The following is a 16,914-nucleotide window of genomic DNA, read 5'->3' as shown; positions in this document are numbered from 1 at the left end:
GGATTTCATATTTTTTAATTTTTGTTGGTTTGACAAGCTACACATTTTTATTGTTTTCATACCAATTTCTTTGAGGAGTAATAATGTTATATAGGTTTTTTTTCTTATCTGCATATTTATCGCCAACGTGTGTCCTTTGCCCATGTGGAATTTTAATCTTCTTTTACACTGACTTGCATAATTTTTTTAATGAAGTGTTTCCTGGTTTATTAAATGCCTTTATTTTGAGGAATTTAAAAGCTAACTCATTCAAGATAAGATAACCTCATTAACCAGAACATCAAGTTTGTCATTTTTCCATTATCATTAATAACTACATTATTCAGTGTGTTCACCTTTTAACATACTCGAGTATGGGTTTTCCAACTCAGGCAGTGACCCTGACACACAGACATATTCCATGTATCAAAACAAAACAATATATACATTCCAAGTATAGATTTTGTTTACATATTGTAGTAAACAAAAAACCTAAAGAAACGAGTAACTTTTACTAAAGGTAATCATATTACTATTAATAGTAATTACAGCAGTCAACATTTACTGAGCCCTTACTTATATGCCAGATACTGTCATAAGCATATTACAAACATCATCTCATTTAATCTCCATCTTCATTCTGCCAATTCCATGAGATGCTCTTCTCAATATAACTAGAACTGCTGAAAATGTCAATAATGTATTACTTGGGGATTTCCTCTTGAAATTGTACGTTTTCTTAATATATTAAGTATTGTAAGGACTTTTTACATACTGCTTAATAACACCTGTAGGAAAAGATGAGAAACTTTTACTCAATTAATGCTCAAGTACTTTACGTTACTCTTCCGAAAGGTTATTTAAATTCACTGTAGCATGATGTGTTCCACACTTTCCGTTTATAAGCCATCAAAGACTGTTGTAGACTGTCAGAATTATAATAGGGAAGAAACAGGGAATTTAGGGTATGTAAACAGAGGTTGATGAGTTCATTCCCATCTACCCACATCAGTCTCCCTTGTATCATAGAAACACTTATTGAAAATCTAGGTGTCACATTCCGTGTCACACATTATATAGTTTCTGACCTCAAGCAACTAAGGTGAGTGGAAGAGACATGAACGCAAATAAATAATTAAAATAAAATGAATGTAACACCATATGCAAGACGAAGTACAATGGTGGCACACAGGAGAGATCAACTTTGTATGAATTAAGAAAGACGGGGAGGGGAAGGACATTCCAAGCAGGAAGGAGCAAAGAGAATGTAAAAAACATAGAACAGCATGTTGAGGACACAGAACCAAGGAGCTCCATATAACTTTAGCTTAGAACAGCGGTCCCCAACTTTTCCGGCACCAGGGACCAGTTTCGTGGAAGACAATTTTTCCAAGGACCGAGTTGGGGGTGATTTCAGGATGAAACTGTTTCACCTCAGACCATCAGGCATTAGTTAGATTCTCCCAAGGAGTATGCAACCTAGATCCTTGCATGGGCAGTTCACAACACGGTTCACGCTCCTATGAGAATCTAATGCTGCCGATCTGACAGGAGCTAAGGCAAGTAATGCTCACCTCCTTCCGGCTGTGCAGCCCAGTTCCTCTCAGGCCACACAGGTGGGTACCAGTCCGCAGTCCAGGGTTTGGGGATCTCAAAGGCTTAGAGGCCTTAGAATAAGCACCAAGAAGTGAAACTGGACAATCAAGCAGGGGCCAGCTTATGGACGGTCATGTGTATCATATTAAGGAGTTTTAAACTTCATCCTATATAAAATCACTAAAAGGTTTTTAAAATAGGAAGGGAGATCAGATTCATTACTAGCATTATCATGACAAATTATAGAAAGGGACAAAATGTTTTGGCCCTTCCCAGACACTGACTCATCATACCCATTCAGATGCACCAGTAGCAGCCAAAGGCACCTCTGCAGGGATTAAGCCTCAGCGACAAGGGGCCCCTCCTCTGAGCTTCCAGTTCTGATAACCCCCAAATCTTCCCAGCATTCCCTGAATCTTAGGAGTCGTGGCCATTCTTGATGTTACTGTGTTACTTCAGTGTTTTTTTGCCTTTCAGTCTTCCAACACCTAATTAGTTCTCCGTGCTGAAATATCTAGTGTGGTTTCTGCTTTCTGAACTAGACTTTGGGCTTCTATAAATGTTAAAAATGGGTGGAAATAAGAGAGAGAAGAAGGGGGAGGGAGGGAGAGAGGGGAGCAGAGACTGGGAGATGAGCTAGGAATTATTACAAGAAATGACAAAACTTGAACTAAGGCAGCAACAGCAGTATGGACCGAGGAGATTAAATAGATTTGAGACATACTTAGGTAAAATTGTTGGTAGGAATGTAAACAGTACAATCACTATCAAAAACCACTTGGCAGTTCCTCAAAAAGTCAAAGACAGAGGTACCATATAACCCAGCAATTCTACCTTAGATATACACCCGAGAGAAGTGAAAACATATGGTCACACAAAAACGTGTACATAAATGTTTATAGTGGCATTATTCAAAATTGCCAAAAAGAGGAAATCACTCAAATGCCCATCAAATGAACAGATAAACAAAATAAGGTATATCCATATAACAGAGTATTATTCAGCCAGAAAAAGGAATGAAGGAATGATCAACAAGCAAAAACATAGACGAACTCTGAAAACATCATCCTGTGTGGAGGAAGCCAGACACAAAAGGCCACGTCTGTACGATTCTCTTTATATGAAATAATCAGAGTGGACAAATCCACAGAGATGGAAAAATTAGCAGTTTTTAGAGGCTGGTGGGAGAAGGGATTGGGGAGTGGCTGCCAATGGATGTGGGTCTTCTTTTGGGGTGATAACAACATTCTGGAATTAGTAGTAATGACTGCACAACCCTTGTGAATATACTAAAAACCATGTACACTTGAAAAGTGTAAATTGTATGCTATGTGAATACATTTCAATTTTTTAAAATAACAGAGCTTACCGACAGGGGATGAGTACAAAGGGGAGGGCGAAGGAAAAGATGAGTGATATTGGGCATGCTGAATTCCCTGTACTCATGGGTTGTCCTGGTGGATATGACCTGCAGGCATCTTGATATACATACATGTCTGGTGCTCAGGACAGAAGTCCAGGCTAGAGATAAACTTGGGAGTCTTCGATCTATGGACAGCCAAAGAACTTCACTTATTTGTGCTATGGGCTTGGGCAAACTACTTTTTCTCACATCTTCTCTAAGCTATTGTTCCTTCAGCTGTGAAAGTAGGTAAAAAACTGCATACAGGACTTTATACATAGATTAATATTAAAGACCATGAAAATCTCCTTATAAAATGAAAAGTGCTATAAAAAGTTAACTGCATTATTTTATATACTACACGCAGGCCAAAAAGTAGGGGCAGGCCACTGGCTACTGAGAACTGTTCAGAAACAGTATCTTCTCCTTACAAAATCATTGGGCATCTACAGTTGAAATAATTTTGCAAAACTGGTCACCATATTTCAAAATAAATATAATGGAGCTGGACAAATCACAGGGAAGGATAGCTAAAACTGAAGGCTATGAAGGATTTCTGTTTTGATTAGGGAGTGAAGATGTTAAAGAGCTTATTTTCATGGCAGAATTTTCAATTAAAAACTAAGACATTCACTAAAAGTAAGGATAAAGAAAACAAAGACTTCTTTACTAAATGCTGGATACTTAAAATTATAAGAATGGTGAACATTAGCTTAGTACTAGAGAGAATTAAGTGTGTACCACTCCCAAGAGAAAAAACTAGTTCAAAAATCTGAATGAACTCAAGGAAAATTTATATGACAAATTTTGAAAATAACGATATAATGAGCATACATGTGTAACCTGTTCAAGTCACATGGCATTTGCCCACAAGGGATCACTTGAAGTCCAGGTAAGAATGAGAGGCTGGAATGACCGTGGATCCAATCTTAATGCCAATATAATGTTCATATTTTATATTATATACCTCTCAGATATTATTTATTTAGCCTTAATAGCAATTTCCTTAATCCAAGACTACATGTGAATTATGTAATTTATTGAGGCTTGAAAAATAAGCATGAAATAATCTAATGGTATCTGAAACTTTAGTGCCCTTTTCTCTCTCCAGAATGAGTATTTACTTTTCCCCCAGCCCCAACGGTATAAGCTTATTTTAAAAAACTAAAACACCACAAAGAATGAGGGAGTAATTTTGTTTCTAGATGAAATCATACTCAACACAAGGTGCTGTGACCCAGCTTCACTTACATAATGGACATTTTTGAACATCAGTATATCTAAATCTACCTAATATTTCCAACAACTATGTAATTTGTATATATGGAGATACCATAATTTATTCACCCATTCTCTATTGTAGACATGAAGATGACTTCCATTTTTTTAAAATCATAAACACTGCAATAAACATTCTTATATATACATCTTAAACATTTATCCAATTAAATCCTCGGATAAATTTCAAGAAGTTGAATTACCTGGTCAAAGGACATGTAGTTTACATTTTGAAACATATTTCCAGACTGACCTCCATAAAGTCTGAGGGTCTATACTCCCACTACAGTGCAAGGCGCACACTTCTCCATACCCTTCCTAGCAGTTATCATTTTAACCTTAGCCAATATGAAAGTACAGAAATGTTATTTATTGTTTGAACTTGCATCATATTCATGAAGTAAGTGTCTTTTTATATGTTCATGTTATTTATTTTATTTCTTTTTTGGTAGACAAGCTATTTATATCTTTAGTACCCCCCATCCCTTTTTTTCTATTTGTGTGTTTGCTTTTCTCTAATTCATATATAAGATAGCTTCCTGTTACTTGAACCAAATGGTTTTTCTAGGTTTTCATTTGTCTTCTATCTTTGTTAAAGAAAACTTAATTTTTATGCAGCCAGATAGCTCAATTTTTTCCCAAATGTTTGCCTTAATGGTTTAAGAATACTCTGATAATGAGAAAGGAGTCTCACTTTTCTCAAGGGAGAAAAATATTTATCCAAATTCCACAAAAAAGGAAACCTAAAGTTAAATCACTCAATCTATGTTACTTAGATAATACTGCAAGATCCATAATTTAAGAATGACATTATCATTTTTATTTCACAAGTGTATAGTTTAGCGTTAAAATTTACACAAGGAGAAACAGGGTAGAACCAGGGTTCTCACCGCAGGAGAAAGAAGGTGAAAAATAGTTAACTCTTGATTTCTTAATAACATGCATTTCTGAGCTCTGTGCCTTGAAAACGGTCTAGAAGCAGTGACACTGCTGAGGCGGGCAGATCACGAGGTCAGGAGTTCGAGACTAGCCTGGCCAACATGGTGAAACCCCGTCTCTACTAAAAACACAAAAAGTAGTTGGGTGTGGTGGTGCATGCCTGTAATCCCAGCTACCCAGGAGGCTGAGGCAGGAGAATGGCTGGAACCCAGGAGGTGGAGGCTGCAGTGAGCCAAGATCGCGCCACTGCACTCCAGCCTGGGCAACAGAGCGAGACTCCATCTCAAAAACAAAAAAAAAAATTAATAGAAATAGTGAAAATAAAATATTTGAAAGGATTAAGGAGGGACACACTAACTACCTTAGATACTTTTTTCAATGTTTTATTTTGAAAAAATTTCAAATCTATAGAAAAGTAGTAAAAAATAGTACAGCGAATAGCCTCAGCCTCCCAAAGTGCTATTACAGGCATGAACCACCACACCTGGCTTATTTCTACTAATTTCTATATTAAGATCCCAATAATTTAACTGTTCCATAACCTACACATTATGAAGTAATAATGGTTAAGAGACGCCAGAAATGTAATGCTCTTAAGTATAAAGCCTCTAAATTAAGTCATATATAATTAGCATGATTGCCTAGAAACACTGCTCTTCAAAATAAAGTGGGCCATCCATATCCATGGGTACTGCATCTACAGATTCAACCAATTATGGATAGAAGATATTCTGAGGAAAAAAATCCATGAAGTTCCGAAAACTAAAACTTGAATTTGCCATGTACTGAGTACTACGCTGAACCCACATGAATGAACTGATGTGCAGGCATTGTAATAGGTATTACAAGAAATCTAGAGATACCTAAAAGTAATAAGCTCCATGAAGGCAGGAATCTGGTCTGTTTTGTGCCTCAGTGTATCTCTAGCCCACAGGAAGACTGCATGGTACAAAGTGGGCAGTGAAGAACATTTCTAGGATTAAGGAATTAGTTGTATTGTTAAAACCAGAATCTTAGGAGATTCCAAACCATAAAATCATTTTTCCCTTTCGCTTACTTCCATTACCAACTTCCATTTGTATGTTTTTAAAGCTTTGGATTTATAAACACCCAAGGTAGAAAAAAACCATGACCAGTAAAGTTTTATATTCAGGTCTTAATAAATACTTATTCTTAATTTGACCCAAATACAGTACCTGAGTTTTCTGTTAGTTTATTCTAAAAATCAGGTGCTCACAACTATTCTACAGTCCTATAAAACTCTACAAAATGTGCACTTTCACAATTTGCCACTTCTGAATAGGACCCTCCTATCATCCCCTGTAACACACCACCAAGCCTTGGACTCCATTAAGCAGCTCCTGAGTGCATGCAAAGAAGCTCAGAGAGCCACACTGCTGCCTTTTAGTCCCTTCAACAAAGTAAGCTCAGTAAGTGTTAACAACTGAACCACCCTATTTTCTTATATACCGCCTCGTTTCCTTTCTTAGTTCACTATACTCACCTACTTAGTTAGGCCTAACTAATACAGACAGTAATCTTGATATTAATATTAGCAGAGAGTAAAAATGATACTTTAAGTTTTTTGAAATCAATCATATAAAATAAGACTTTTAAATAAAACGAATATATTTATAAATTAATGACACCCATAATTTAAACAGCGAAACTACACAAACTTAGGATTTCATTGTTACTTGTTATAAAGCAAATAATTTGACCAGTAGAGGGCACTCACAAAAGTGGGGAGAGCTTCACAGCCTTGAAGAGAAATGATTTATAAAATTGCTGTGTGTCTCTGATTTTAAAAACAGAATGTTTTAATAGAAGACTGGAGTAAGCTAACATATTATTAATGTACAAAAGGTAAAGTTTAAATCTTTGTTATACTTGAAAATCTAACATAAACCTTATGTCAGGGACATGAATTTGACAATTTAAAGGATGTTTAAAGCTACAGGTTAACATATCAAGGTTTGGACCTTAACACCATTGAGGTTTGGGGTCAGATAACCCTGTTGTGGGGGCTTTCCCGTGCACTGCAGGAAGTTTAATATTAGGTTGGTGCAAAGGTAACTGCAGCTTTGCCATTTAAAGTAATAGCATCTACTCAATAGATGCCAGTAGCAGTACTCTCTCCCCAAGTTGTGGCAACCAAAAACATCTCCAGATGTTGCCAAATGTCCCCTGGAGGGCAGTCACCCAACCATCCCTCATTGATTACTAAAGATATATGTATAAACTCAGAAGAATAGCAGCTTACAAATTACATAAGGCTTTTCTTATACCAGTCTTCAGTATCAGTTTAATTTTACAAATTTTCTCTCTATAATCTACATACTTCATTCGTAGGTAAAATGAATTCTACAATGAACATGGAAAAATAAAAGAAACTGAAAACTGATAAACTTTGGTAAATAAATACTCTACAGCTCAGAACACTAAAGATGAAACAAACCAATCCAATGATTAATCTGGTCTTCCTTACTGAACAGGAAACTGTTCCATCAAAGAGGGGCATAATACTTGAGCTGAATTATAAGTGCCACAATAAAAGCATGCTGATGTCAAACAATTAGAGCCTGGGAAAAAATACTTCCTGCTATATTTATTCTTACTAGCATATTATATACAGTAGATACTTTATATTTGGTAAGTGATCAACTAATCATTCTGATCTCTGTAACTACCTACATTTTTTTAAAACGAGACTTTTCCTCTTCCACCAAATTTTACCTTAGAAAAAAAACTTCAGGGTTTTGATAATAAGTGATCTCTGAACTATAAAGGTATATATTTCTAGCCAAGTATTGTGTTTGGGGGCTATTTTGAGTTTTCAATAATCTTGCCCTAATAACAAGGTATTTCATTATCTCTTTAGTGGGCTTCATAAAAGATAACAATATATACTTCACAATACAAGTAAAGGTGATTATGTGCACAGCCTCGAATACAAACAGACTCCATCTATGTGTCATACCTGAATGATTTTACATCATACCTTTGCCACTAAGTTGCCATTAGATAGCAGGCTAAGTTCAAATTTTGGTATACTTACAAATCTGAATTAGTCTCCATTAGTAAATATTTTCTTAATTTGAAAGATAGCTAATTTTCAGTTTTAAAAAGTTATACAAGAGTACAGTGCAAATTCTACTTAACTTGGTCTCAGAGAATTTAAATTCAAATCCTACCACTTATTAGCTACGTATCCTTAGATGAGTTACAACCTCTCAGAGACATTATTGAAAGAAAAAATAGCCACCCTCCTTACTATCTCTTAGTGTAAATTTTGCAAAATCTAAATCACCAAAAAATACAGTATTACTTGATTTAAATTTTTAAAAAATTTATTTCCATTTTAAATGTAGAAAAACTGCTAATAATTCCAAAATGTGCAGTCATATCCTTTCTAATTTTCTCTCTGACCCACACTGATTGGTAAATACCAATCAAAACCTGCAATGGCAGTGAAATCCCCATATCCTCCTAAATTTTTAACTTTTTACAATAACATGGAGTCAGCATTTCCATTTAACCAACTATTTAACTACTAAGTTCTCCTGCCTTTCTTACAGTTTAACTACACCAAGAACTTAATGTAATGTGTCAGTTACCTCAGAGACTCACTGTAACTTGGGAGATAAGAGATAATCTCAGATACCTTTTCCCAGGTGACTAAACTACGTCAGGGACCGTCAGTTTCAAAGTTCACAGGTAACCAATGCTTCCCAGAGTCAAGTCTTCTGGTTTGGCAGAAATCATAAGCAGAGTTATAGGTTTAAGTTTATAAACTTTTTCAACCTTCCGCCCAAATAAAGGCTTAACTGTTAGCTTTATTTCTTCAACATTTATATTGCATTTTAACAATCATTAGCAAAAGGTTTCCTAACCCACTTTATCACATTCATGACGTCATGCTGTATATACTCATATAGCACTCATGACCTCTGATTGGAAACAAAGTGTAATGGAATTTCTCAGATTTTCAGGGAAGACAGACAGCATTTCCAGTAAAATCACCTTCCAAAATCCCAGGAAAACTTTCAGGCATAAAGTGCATTATATTAAAACTTCCTTTTACATCTGATTTAAATAGTAGAGTCTGCCAAGTAACCCTAAATTTGCAATACAGATTAAAATGGGTGCACTATTCAAACCTCTTCAAAGAAACAAAACTATAGTACACATTGAATTAACTTGTCAAAAGTAAATATACAGAGACTATTGCATAGGCAGTCTACTTCAATTAGACTGTTCCCCTTTACTGCTGTAAATTCTTAAAATTGGAAGCCAAATAAAGTTGCTTCTATGTTTAAATCAAATCTTTGCAAATAGGCATTATTTCTCCACTTTTTTACAGTACCAAAAATACGTGACGTTTCCTTATGATTAGTTATCTAATCAATTCTCCGGGTTCTAAACTGCATAAATATCTTCCCAAGGCCACCAATGCCCTCAGAACTTGCCTCAGTGCAAAGTGTTTCTTCAAGACATTACACAGTACAGTACGTTAATAAGGCACTTTGACCTGTTCTAGATTTCACAGTTTGGAACTTGAAGAAAGTTCTTACAAATTTTTCAGAACTGATTTTTTTAAATTAGTACACTAGATGTAGAATAAATGCTAAAGGATTAGGACTGCTTAATCCAGGGTAAAGAAGCCTAAGAAATAATCTAACAATATAGGGCTATTTCAAAGACAAGGTGATATGCTTATTTTCCATCTCCACTGATGTTAAATTTAACATGAAGATTCAAATTATGTGCAAAATATGCTAATAAATATGTTCTGAAAATGAGTTAACAAGGACAGTTGGGGAATGTCCCCTCCTGGAGGTCTTTGAGATTAAATAAATCCTCATCTGCTTGGGATGGAAGTTCTACTACATGACCTTCAAGGTGTCTTACAGGTTGTTACTTATCATTCTGCTGCTGGTCTTTGGTAAATTTTCATTAAACTAAAAAAATCTGAAAATAATCCTCAAAAACATGATAACAATTTAAATTTACTCAAGGAATTTTTTTTTAAATCCTAGTATTTCCTTGAGTAAATTTAAAAATGACAACAAAGCAAAGGTAAAGTTGGTAATAGTACCTTTATATAAATCACACCTTAGGCAAATAATTCATTTTGTAAAATTTATCCGGTAGTTGTAGGTTCTCTAATGTTGAGAAGAAGATAGGAAAATACTGCTGATGAAGTTTAAAAAAATCAACCATCAAACAATTATATTTCACTAGTACAATTAAAGCTAACCTTTACATATGATGTCACAATACCAAGAAACCCATAAAAATAAAAGTTACAATAAAAAGACTGTCTTTTAGGTCCAAATAGGAAACAAATTTCTACCCTCTCACAAAACTCTGAAATACACTTCCAATCAAAATGCACAGAGAGTGAACATCATGGACCCTGACATACTCCCAAGGAAAGTAAAGTTCCCATATTAATGGTTACATATAACTTGAAACCCAAGGTGCATTTCAGATAACTTAACTTTCAGCATAATTATCTTGTAATAAGTACTCATGAAAATGGTCAGAGAAACCTTTATCTGTATCAAAGAATGGTCCTGCACCAGTAATATGCATAATATTAAAACAAGATTTACCTCTATTGTTGGATCATATTCGTCCACAAAATGATTCTGAATTAGCTGTATCGTCAAGGCACTCTTGCCTACGCCACCAGCTCCAACTACCACAAGTTTATATTCAGTCATTTTCAGCAGGCCTTATAATAAAAATAATGAAAATGTGACTATATTAGAACATGTCACACATAACGTTAATACACTATCAAATACTCCACCAGTACCTTTTAATACAAACTCACCTTTATATGAAAAATTATTTCAAAATACCTTACAAAATTCAATCATGAAAATTCCAGTTGACTACAGATGTGTATCGTAATGAACTGTACTTCATTTACAAACTCCTCCATCGACGCTTAAGAAAAATGCATAAATGCTACACAGACTGTTCTTTTATCTTAAAATCAAGTTGTTCTATCTAAACAGCCAGACTGCTGTTCTGCGGCGGCTAAAGGCTCTCAAAGGATCATATCACGACTTCACTCATCCAAGTGTCTAGCACAGTGCTCTACACCCTGTAGCACACCCTCACAAAAGTTGCTGACAGCTATCTCCACTCTTATTGTTACAGTTTTCCTAGTGGACCCCCACCTCTAAGTGTTAGAAGTCAATATGCAACAGCTACAGAAAAACTTTTAAAGCATCATGGCAGTAGTTCTCTTGGATAAATATTAACAGTAAGAATCAGATGAGAGTTGAGAGAATGAGTGTCAAATAAAGCTGGATTGTGTCATGGGGAAATAAAAATTTAAACACTGAGGCAAAGAAGAACAATATTCGATGACATTTTAATGTGTGAAATATCTCTGGGGAAAATAGGAGTCCGAGGTTGCAGTGAGCCGAGATCGCGCCACTGCACTCCAGCCTGGCGATAGAGCAAGACTCCATCTCAAAAAAAAAAAAAAAAAATCTCTGGGGAAAATAAAGGCAAAACCAAGACAACTCCGAATTAACTGTTCAGTACAATACATAATCCTGTATCACCGCTGCACAAAAAAAGATGAAGATTAGAAAGCCGGGTGCGGCGGCTCATGCCTGTAATCCCAGCACTTTCAGAGGCCAAGGCGGGTGGATCACCTGAGGCCAGGAGTTCAAGACCAGCCTGGCCAATATGGTGAAACCCTATCTCTACTAAAAATACAAAAATTAATCAGGCGTGGTGGTGCTCTCCTGTAGTCCTAGCTACTGGGGAGGCTGAGGAAGGAGAATCACTTGAACCCGGGAGGCAGAGGTTGCAGTGAGCCCAGATCACACCACTGCACTCCAGATTGGGTGACAGAGTAAGACTCCATCTCAAAACAAACAAACAAACAAAAAGATTAGAGATAAACAGCTGTTAAGAGATGCAAGTGAGCCAGGCACGGTGGCTCATGCCTATAATCCTAGCACTTTGGGAGGCCGAGGAGGGTGGATCACGAGGTCAGGACATCAAGACCATCCTGGCTAACCCGGTGAAACCCCGTCTCTACTAAAAATACAAAAAAATTAGCCGGGCGTGGCGGCGGGCGCCTGTAGTCCCAGCTACTCGGGAGGCTGAGGCAGAAGAATGGCGTGAACCCAGGAGGCGGAGCTTGCAGTGAGCCGAGATCGCGCCACTGCACTCCAGCCTGGGCGACAGAGGGACTCCGTCTCAAAAAAAAAAAGATGCAAGTGAATATATCTCAGTAATCAGTAATCCATGTGACTGTTACTCTTTGCTTTTCATACACTGTCTCCCAACAGGTGCATGAATATTGACAGCTTGTATAACAAACACCATACAGAAAGTAAAACATATTTTTTAGCTAGTTGTTTCAAATTTTTTGAAATAATATGAATGTTTAATTTCATCTCCTTTCCCTCATGTAACACATAATTATAAATAAAGAGAGAAATGCAGAAAAAAATGGGAGTAAATGCACAAGTATTTATTATAGGATGAGTAGCTCCAAATTAATGAATGTGCATATATTATAGATAAACACTAAATATACACAGCATCACAATTTACTGAAGACCAAAAATAATAATTTGGTTTCCCAAATGATAACATACTAACCTTACTCCTAAGCCCTGCCGCAAAAAGCACCACAGGCTAGAAAAATTGTATCACACACGGTCACGGTATAGTTCCCCGCCTTACTCTGCTCTACCTAGACTTACTGGCTGCTTGTCTAGGGTGAAGTTAACAACCACTACAAACATGTATCTTATCCCATTTGCCTCCACGCTTTATTTCAAATGTAGGCCAAAGCAATTAGGAATAGATGAGAATTACACTAAAATGTATCTTCTAGCTCTCTGCCTACCCCAACCTCCCCCCAACCAGTTTGCATAGCCTAAAACAGTTCTCAAAATGTGGTCCAGGAACCCCTCAGGTTACTAAGACTTTTCTGGTGTGCAAGAGGTCAAAACTGTTTTCATAATAACATTAAGATGTCCTTTACCCTTTTCACTCCCATTCTTTCACAAGTTTTCCAGATGTGTGATCATAATAGATTGAATGCAGATGCAGATATAAGAATCCATATCTTCCATTATGCCACATCATTAAAGAGATTTACTAAAGTGTGAAACAATACCACTCTTCTAAGTTTTGGTTTTGTTTTGGAAAATAGTTATTTTTCATAAAATATTTTATTCATGTTACCAAGTAATGGGCTTATTATTTCTATTTTTAAATGAATACATTTTTAAAAATTGTTTTAATTTCCAATACGGTAAATATTAATAAATCCCACACAAATCAAAGATTTTTTTTAATCCTCGATTTTTTTTTTTTTCTTTATAACAAGGTCTCACTATGTTGAGTACGCTGGTCTCCAACTCCTGGCCTCAAGCGATCCTCCCGCCTCAGTCTCCCAAAGTGCTGGGATTACAGATAAGAGCCAATGTGCCCGGAGTGTAGGCCAGGTGTGGTGGCCTGTAATCCTAGCACTTTGGGAGGCTTAGGCGGGCGGATCACCTGAGGTCAGGAGGTCGAGACCAGCCTGGCCAACATGGTGAAATCCCGTATCTAAAAATACAATTAGCCCGGTGGCGGGAGCCTGTAATCCCGGCTACTCGGGAAGCTGAGGCGGGAGAATCGCTTGAGCCTGAGAGTCGGAGGTAGTAGTGGGCCGAGATCGCGCCACTGCATTCCGGCCTGGGTGACAGAGTGAGACTCTCTCTCTCAAAAAAAGAAAGAGGGTAGAGGGGTCGTTAAGGCCAAGAAGTTTACTAGCCTAGGAAATACTGTGGACAGACATTGGATTAGAGTTTGTGTATATATATATGAATTCAGAGCCACATATATCTTCTGGTTTACTTGTCCATGCGGTGGTTGTTTCCAGAAAAAAAAAAAAAATTCCTTGAATGAGATTTTTAAAACCAAATCACATTTAAATCCACTAGAGAGAACTGGGTTCCAAAGGAGTCTTATCAAATGAAGATCATGGGCTGGGAGGGGCTCCCTCACCGAGAGTTAGAAAAGCTAGTAAGGAGTGGACTGGACTCGAATCCAACAATTTTGTAATGGAAGAAAATTCATTTTTATTTTTCATAAAACTGAATTACCATCTACCATCTCTTAAAAGCAAGTATACTGTGGATGGCTACAGTCTCAAAGTAAACTATTGTTAGCAACCATATTTGATATCTGTAGTCTATAACATGCAGAGTCAGCATTTTGGACCTCAGTCACTTCAGTGACACCAGTTTTATGGTTAATTCTGAGCTGATAATTACAAATAGACCTTTCCCATTTATAACTTATTTGTAAAATGATTTCTATTATAAACATAACATATACATTGTATAACAATTAGAAAACCTGTCTGTTTTGATGGATCTCAAGATTTAAGAAGGCTTAGACTTCAGCTATAAGATGCACATGCCACTATGGGAGGCCGAGGTGGGCAGATTACGAGGTGAGGAGTTCTAGACCAGCCTGACCAACATGGTGAAACCCCCGTCTCTACTAAAAATACAAAAAATTAGCCGGGCATGGCAGCAGACACCTGTAATCCCAGTTATTCGGGAGGCTGAGGCAGGAGAATTGCTTGAACGGAGGAGGCAGAGGTTGCAGTGAGCCGAGACGGCGCCACTGCACTCCAGCCTGGGCAACAGAGCAGATGGAGACCATCCTGACCAACATGATGAAACTCTCTACTAAAAATACAAAAATTAGCTGGGCATGGTGGCGTGCACCTACTAGTCCCAGCTACTCGGGAGGCTGAGGCAGGAGAATTGCTTGAACCCAGGAGGAGGAGGTTTCAGTGAGCCGATACCACGCCATTGCACTCCAGCCTGGGCAACAGAGCGAGACTGTGTCTCAAAAAAAAAAAAAAAAAAAAAAGGAGATGCACATGTTTAAGTCTATTTCAGGCGGTTAGCTGGTGGATTGCTACAATTCCTCTGTTAAGTTTAAAAAATCATATAAGTGCTGTTTTGGAGTACTGTAATAACTCTTGAAATGTAGAACACATCTGCAAAATGAGGGTAGTATAAAAGAGATGAGGGGATGAGGGTAATACATAAGAAACAGGGGAAAGGACAAGAACAGGTAAATTAAACTTCAAGTACTATTTTTGCTATTGCTGTCTACACTCAACTAGCAAGGAAAAAGCCTTGCTTCTGCTCTGCGGGTTTTCTTCGGGTTTAACTTGACCAAGCAAAACAGACCATCTGGGATTAACTTTTTCCTTTTCACTGTAGGTCACAGGCTCTACGTGTAGGGTGTTGGCCACCTGTTCTTCCACCATCTCTACCTCCACCTCCTCCTTTGTGGCCACAGCAATGTCACAGCCCATACATGGGGGAGGGGAGCAGTCAGGAACTCGGAGGCAGATGCATTTTTTTCCAAACACAATAACCTCAAACAGTGGTCTCTAAGCACTTTCCTATGCTCTTCCAAAACGTGACCTCCCCTCTTACTCACATATCCCCTACACACGGAAAAGGACCACTATCCGTCCAGCCTGCGCTCGAGGGAGAAGTTTATACCTTCGTCCTAGAGATGCCAAATGCAGCAGGGAAGGCTGGACCGAGGCAGCCGAGTGCTGGAAAGGGAGGCAAGAGGTGCGGGAGCGGGGAGAGGGGGAGGGGAGGCCGGGGCGCCGCGGGAGTAACCTCCACCGCACCCCACCGCTCCGAGGGGCAGCCGGCCCGGCCCGAGTTTCTCCCCAGAAGCCTCCAGCCGCGGCTCTCGGGGAGGAGGAAGGAAGGGGTTCCCCGTCCAGGAAGCAGCACCAGCGGCGACCGCCTCCAGCCTCACCCTCCTCAGCCCCGCACCGCCCATTCCTCACTCCCCGCGCCGCCGCGTCCGCGCGCCTCCCCCCTGCAGACCCCTCTCACCCCGCCCGCCCCGGCCCCGCGCCCGCGCCCCCCACCCGCCCCTCCGGGGACCCCTAATTCATTCACTCGCCGCCAGCCCCGCCCGGCGCCGGCAAAGAGGGTCGGGACCCGGGCAGGGGCCCAGGAGGGGTGGTCCGCTCCGTACCTCTCTCCCGCACCTGGGAGCCGCTGAGCCTCTGGCCCCGCCGCCGCCTTCAGTGCCTGCGCCGCGCTCGCTCCCAGTCCGAAATGGCGGGGGCCGGGAGTACTGGCCGAGCCGCCGCCACCGTCGCCGCCGCCACTGCCGCCGCCGCTGCTGCCTCCGCCGCCGCGGCCGCCGCCTAGGAAAATCGAGCTCCGAGCACACCGATGAGTTCGGGGCCGGGCGGCCGCAGAGGGCAGAGCTATCGATGCGTTCCGCGCTCGATTTCTCTTCAGACGGGCGTACGAGAGGGAGCGGCTGAGGGCGGTGTGGGAAGAGGGAAGGGGGGAGGCAGCGAGCGCCGGCGGGGAGAAGGAGGGGGCCGGGCCGGGCCGGCGGGGGAGGAGCGGGGGCCGGGCCGGCGGAGGAAGGGGTGGCTGGGGCGGTCTAGGGTGGGGAGCCGGGCCGGCTGGAGAGCGGGTCTGGGCGGCGCCTTGGCGGGAGGAGGGACTGCCGGACCCACGCGGCGGCCCGCCCCCTGCCTAGCCGCAAGGTCGTCCCCGCAGCCGCCAATTCTGACCCGGAGCGGGACCGGACCGCGGCGGGCTGTGCGGATGCCACCAGGGAGACGCCGCGAGCGGCCACTCCACGAGCGGCCCCGCCGCCCCGCTGACCGGTCTCCA

At 39.9% G+C, this 16,914-nt stretch overlaps 1 protein-coding gene across 4 annotated transcripts in view; it reads right to left on the bottom strand.

Moving 5' to 3' along the window:
* The window catches only part of KRAS (KRAS proto-oncogene, GTPase), a 45,792-nt gene extending 29,141 nt beyond the window's left edge, over window positions 1-16,651 (bottom strand). Inside the window, exons 1-2 of one of the 4 annotated variants that reach the window (XM_528758.9) lie at window positions 16,256-16,651; window positions 10,813-10,934 (exon numbers count right to left, since the gene is read on the bottom strand). In XM_528758.9, coding sequence (XP_528758.3) covers window positions 10,813-10,923 — 111 coding nt within the window. In that variant the 5' untranslated portion in view covers window positions 10,924-10,934; window positions 16,256-16,651. The remainder of the gene's footprint in view (window positions 1-10,812; window positions 10,935-16,255) is intronic. The other 3 variants (XM_054664451.2, XM_009425716.5, XM_003313794.7) reach the window with 3 other exon arrangements.
* Between the last annotated feature and the right edge of the window lie 263 nt (window positions 16,652-16,914).

Source organism: Pan troglodytes, chromosome 10 (assembly GCF_028858775.2).
Source record: "Pan troglodytes isolate AG18354 chromosome 10, NHGRI_mPanTro3-v2.0_pri, whole genome shotgun sequence".
Classification (NCBI taxonomy): domain Eukaryota; kingdom Metazoa; phylum Chordata; class Mammalia; order Primates; family Hominidae; genus Pan; species Pan troglodytes.
Note: the sequence above shows the minus strand (reverse complement) of the source record. Positions and strands in the feature narration are given on the sequence as shown.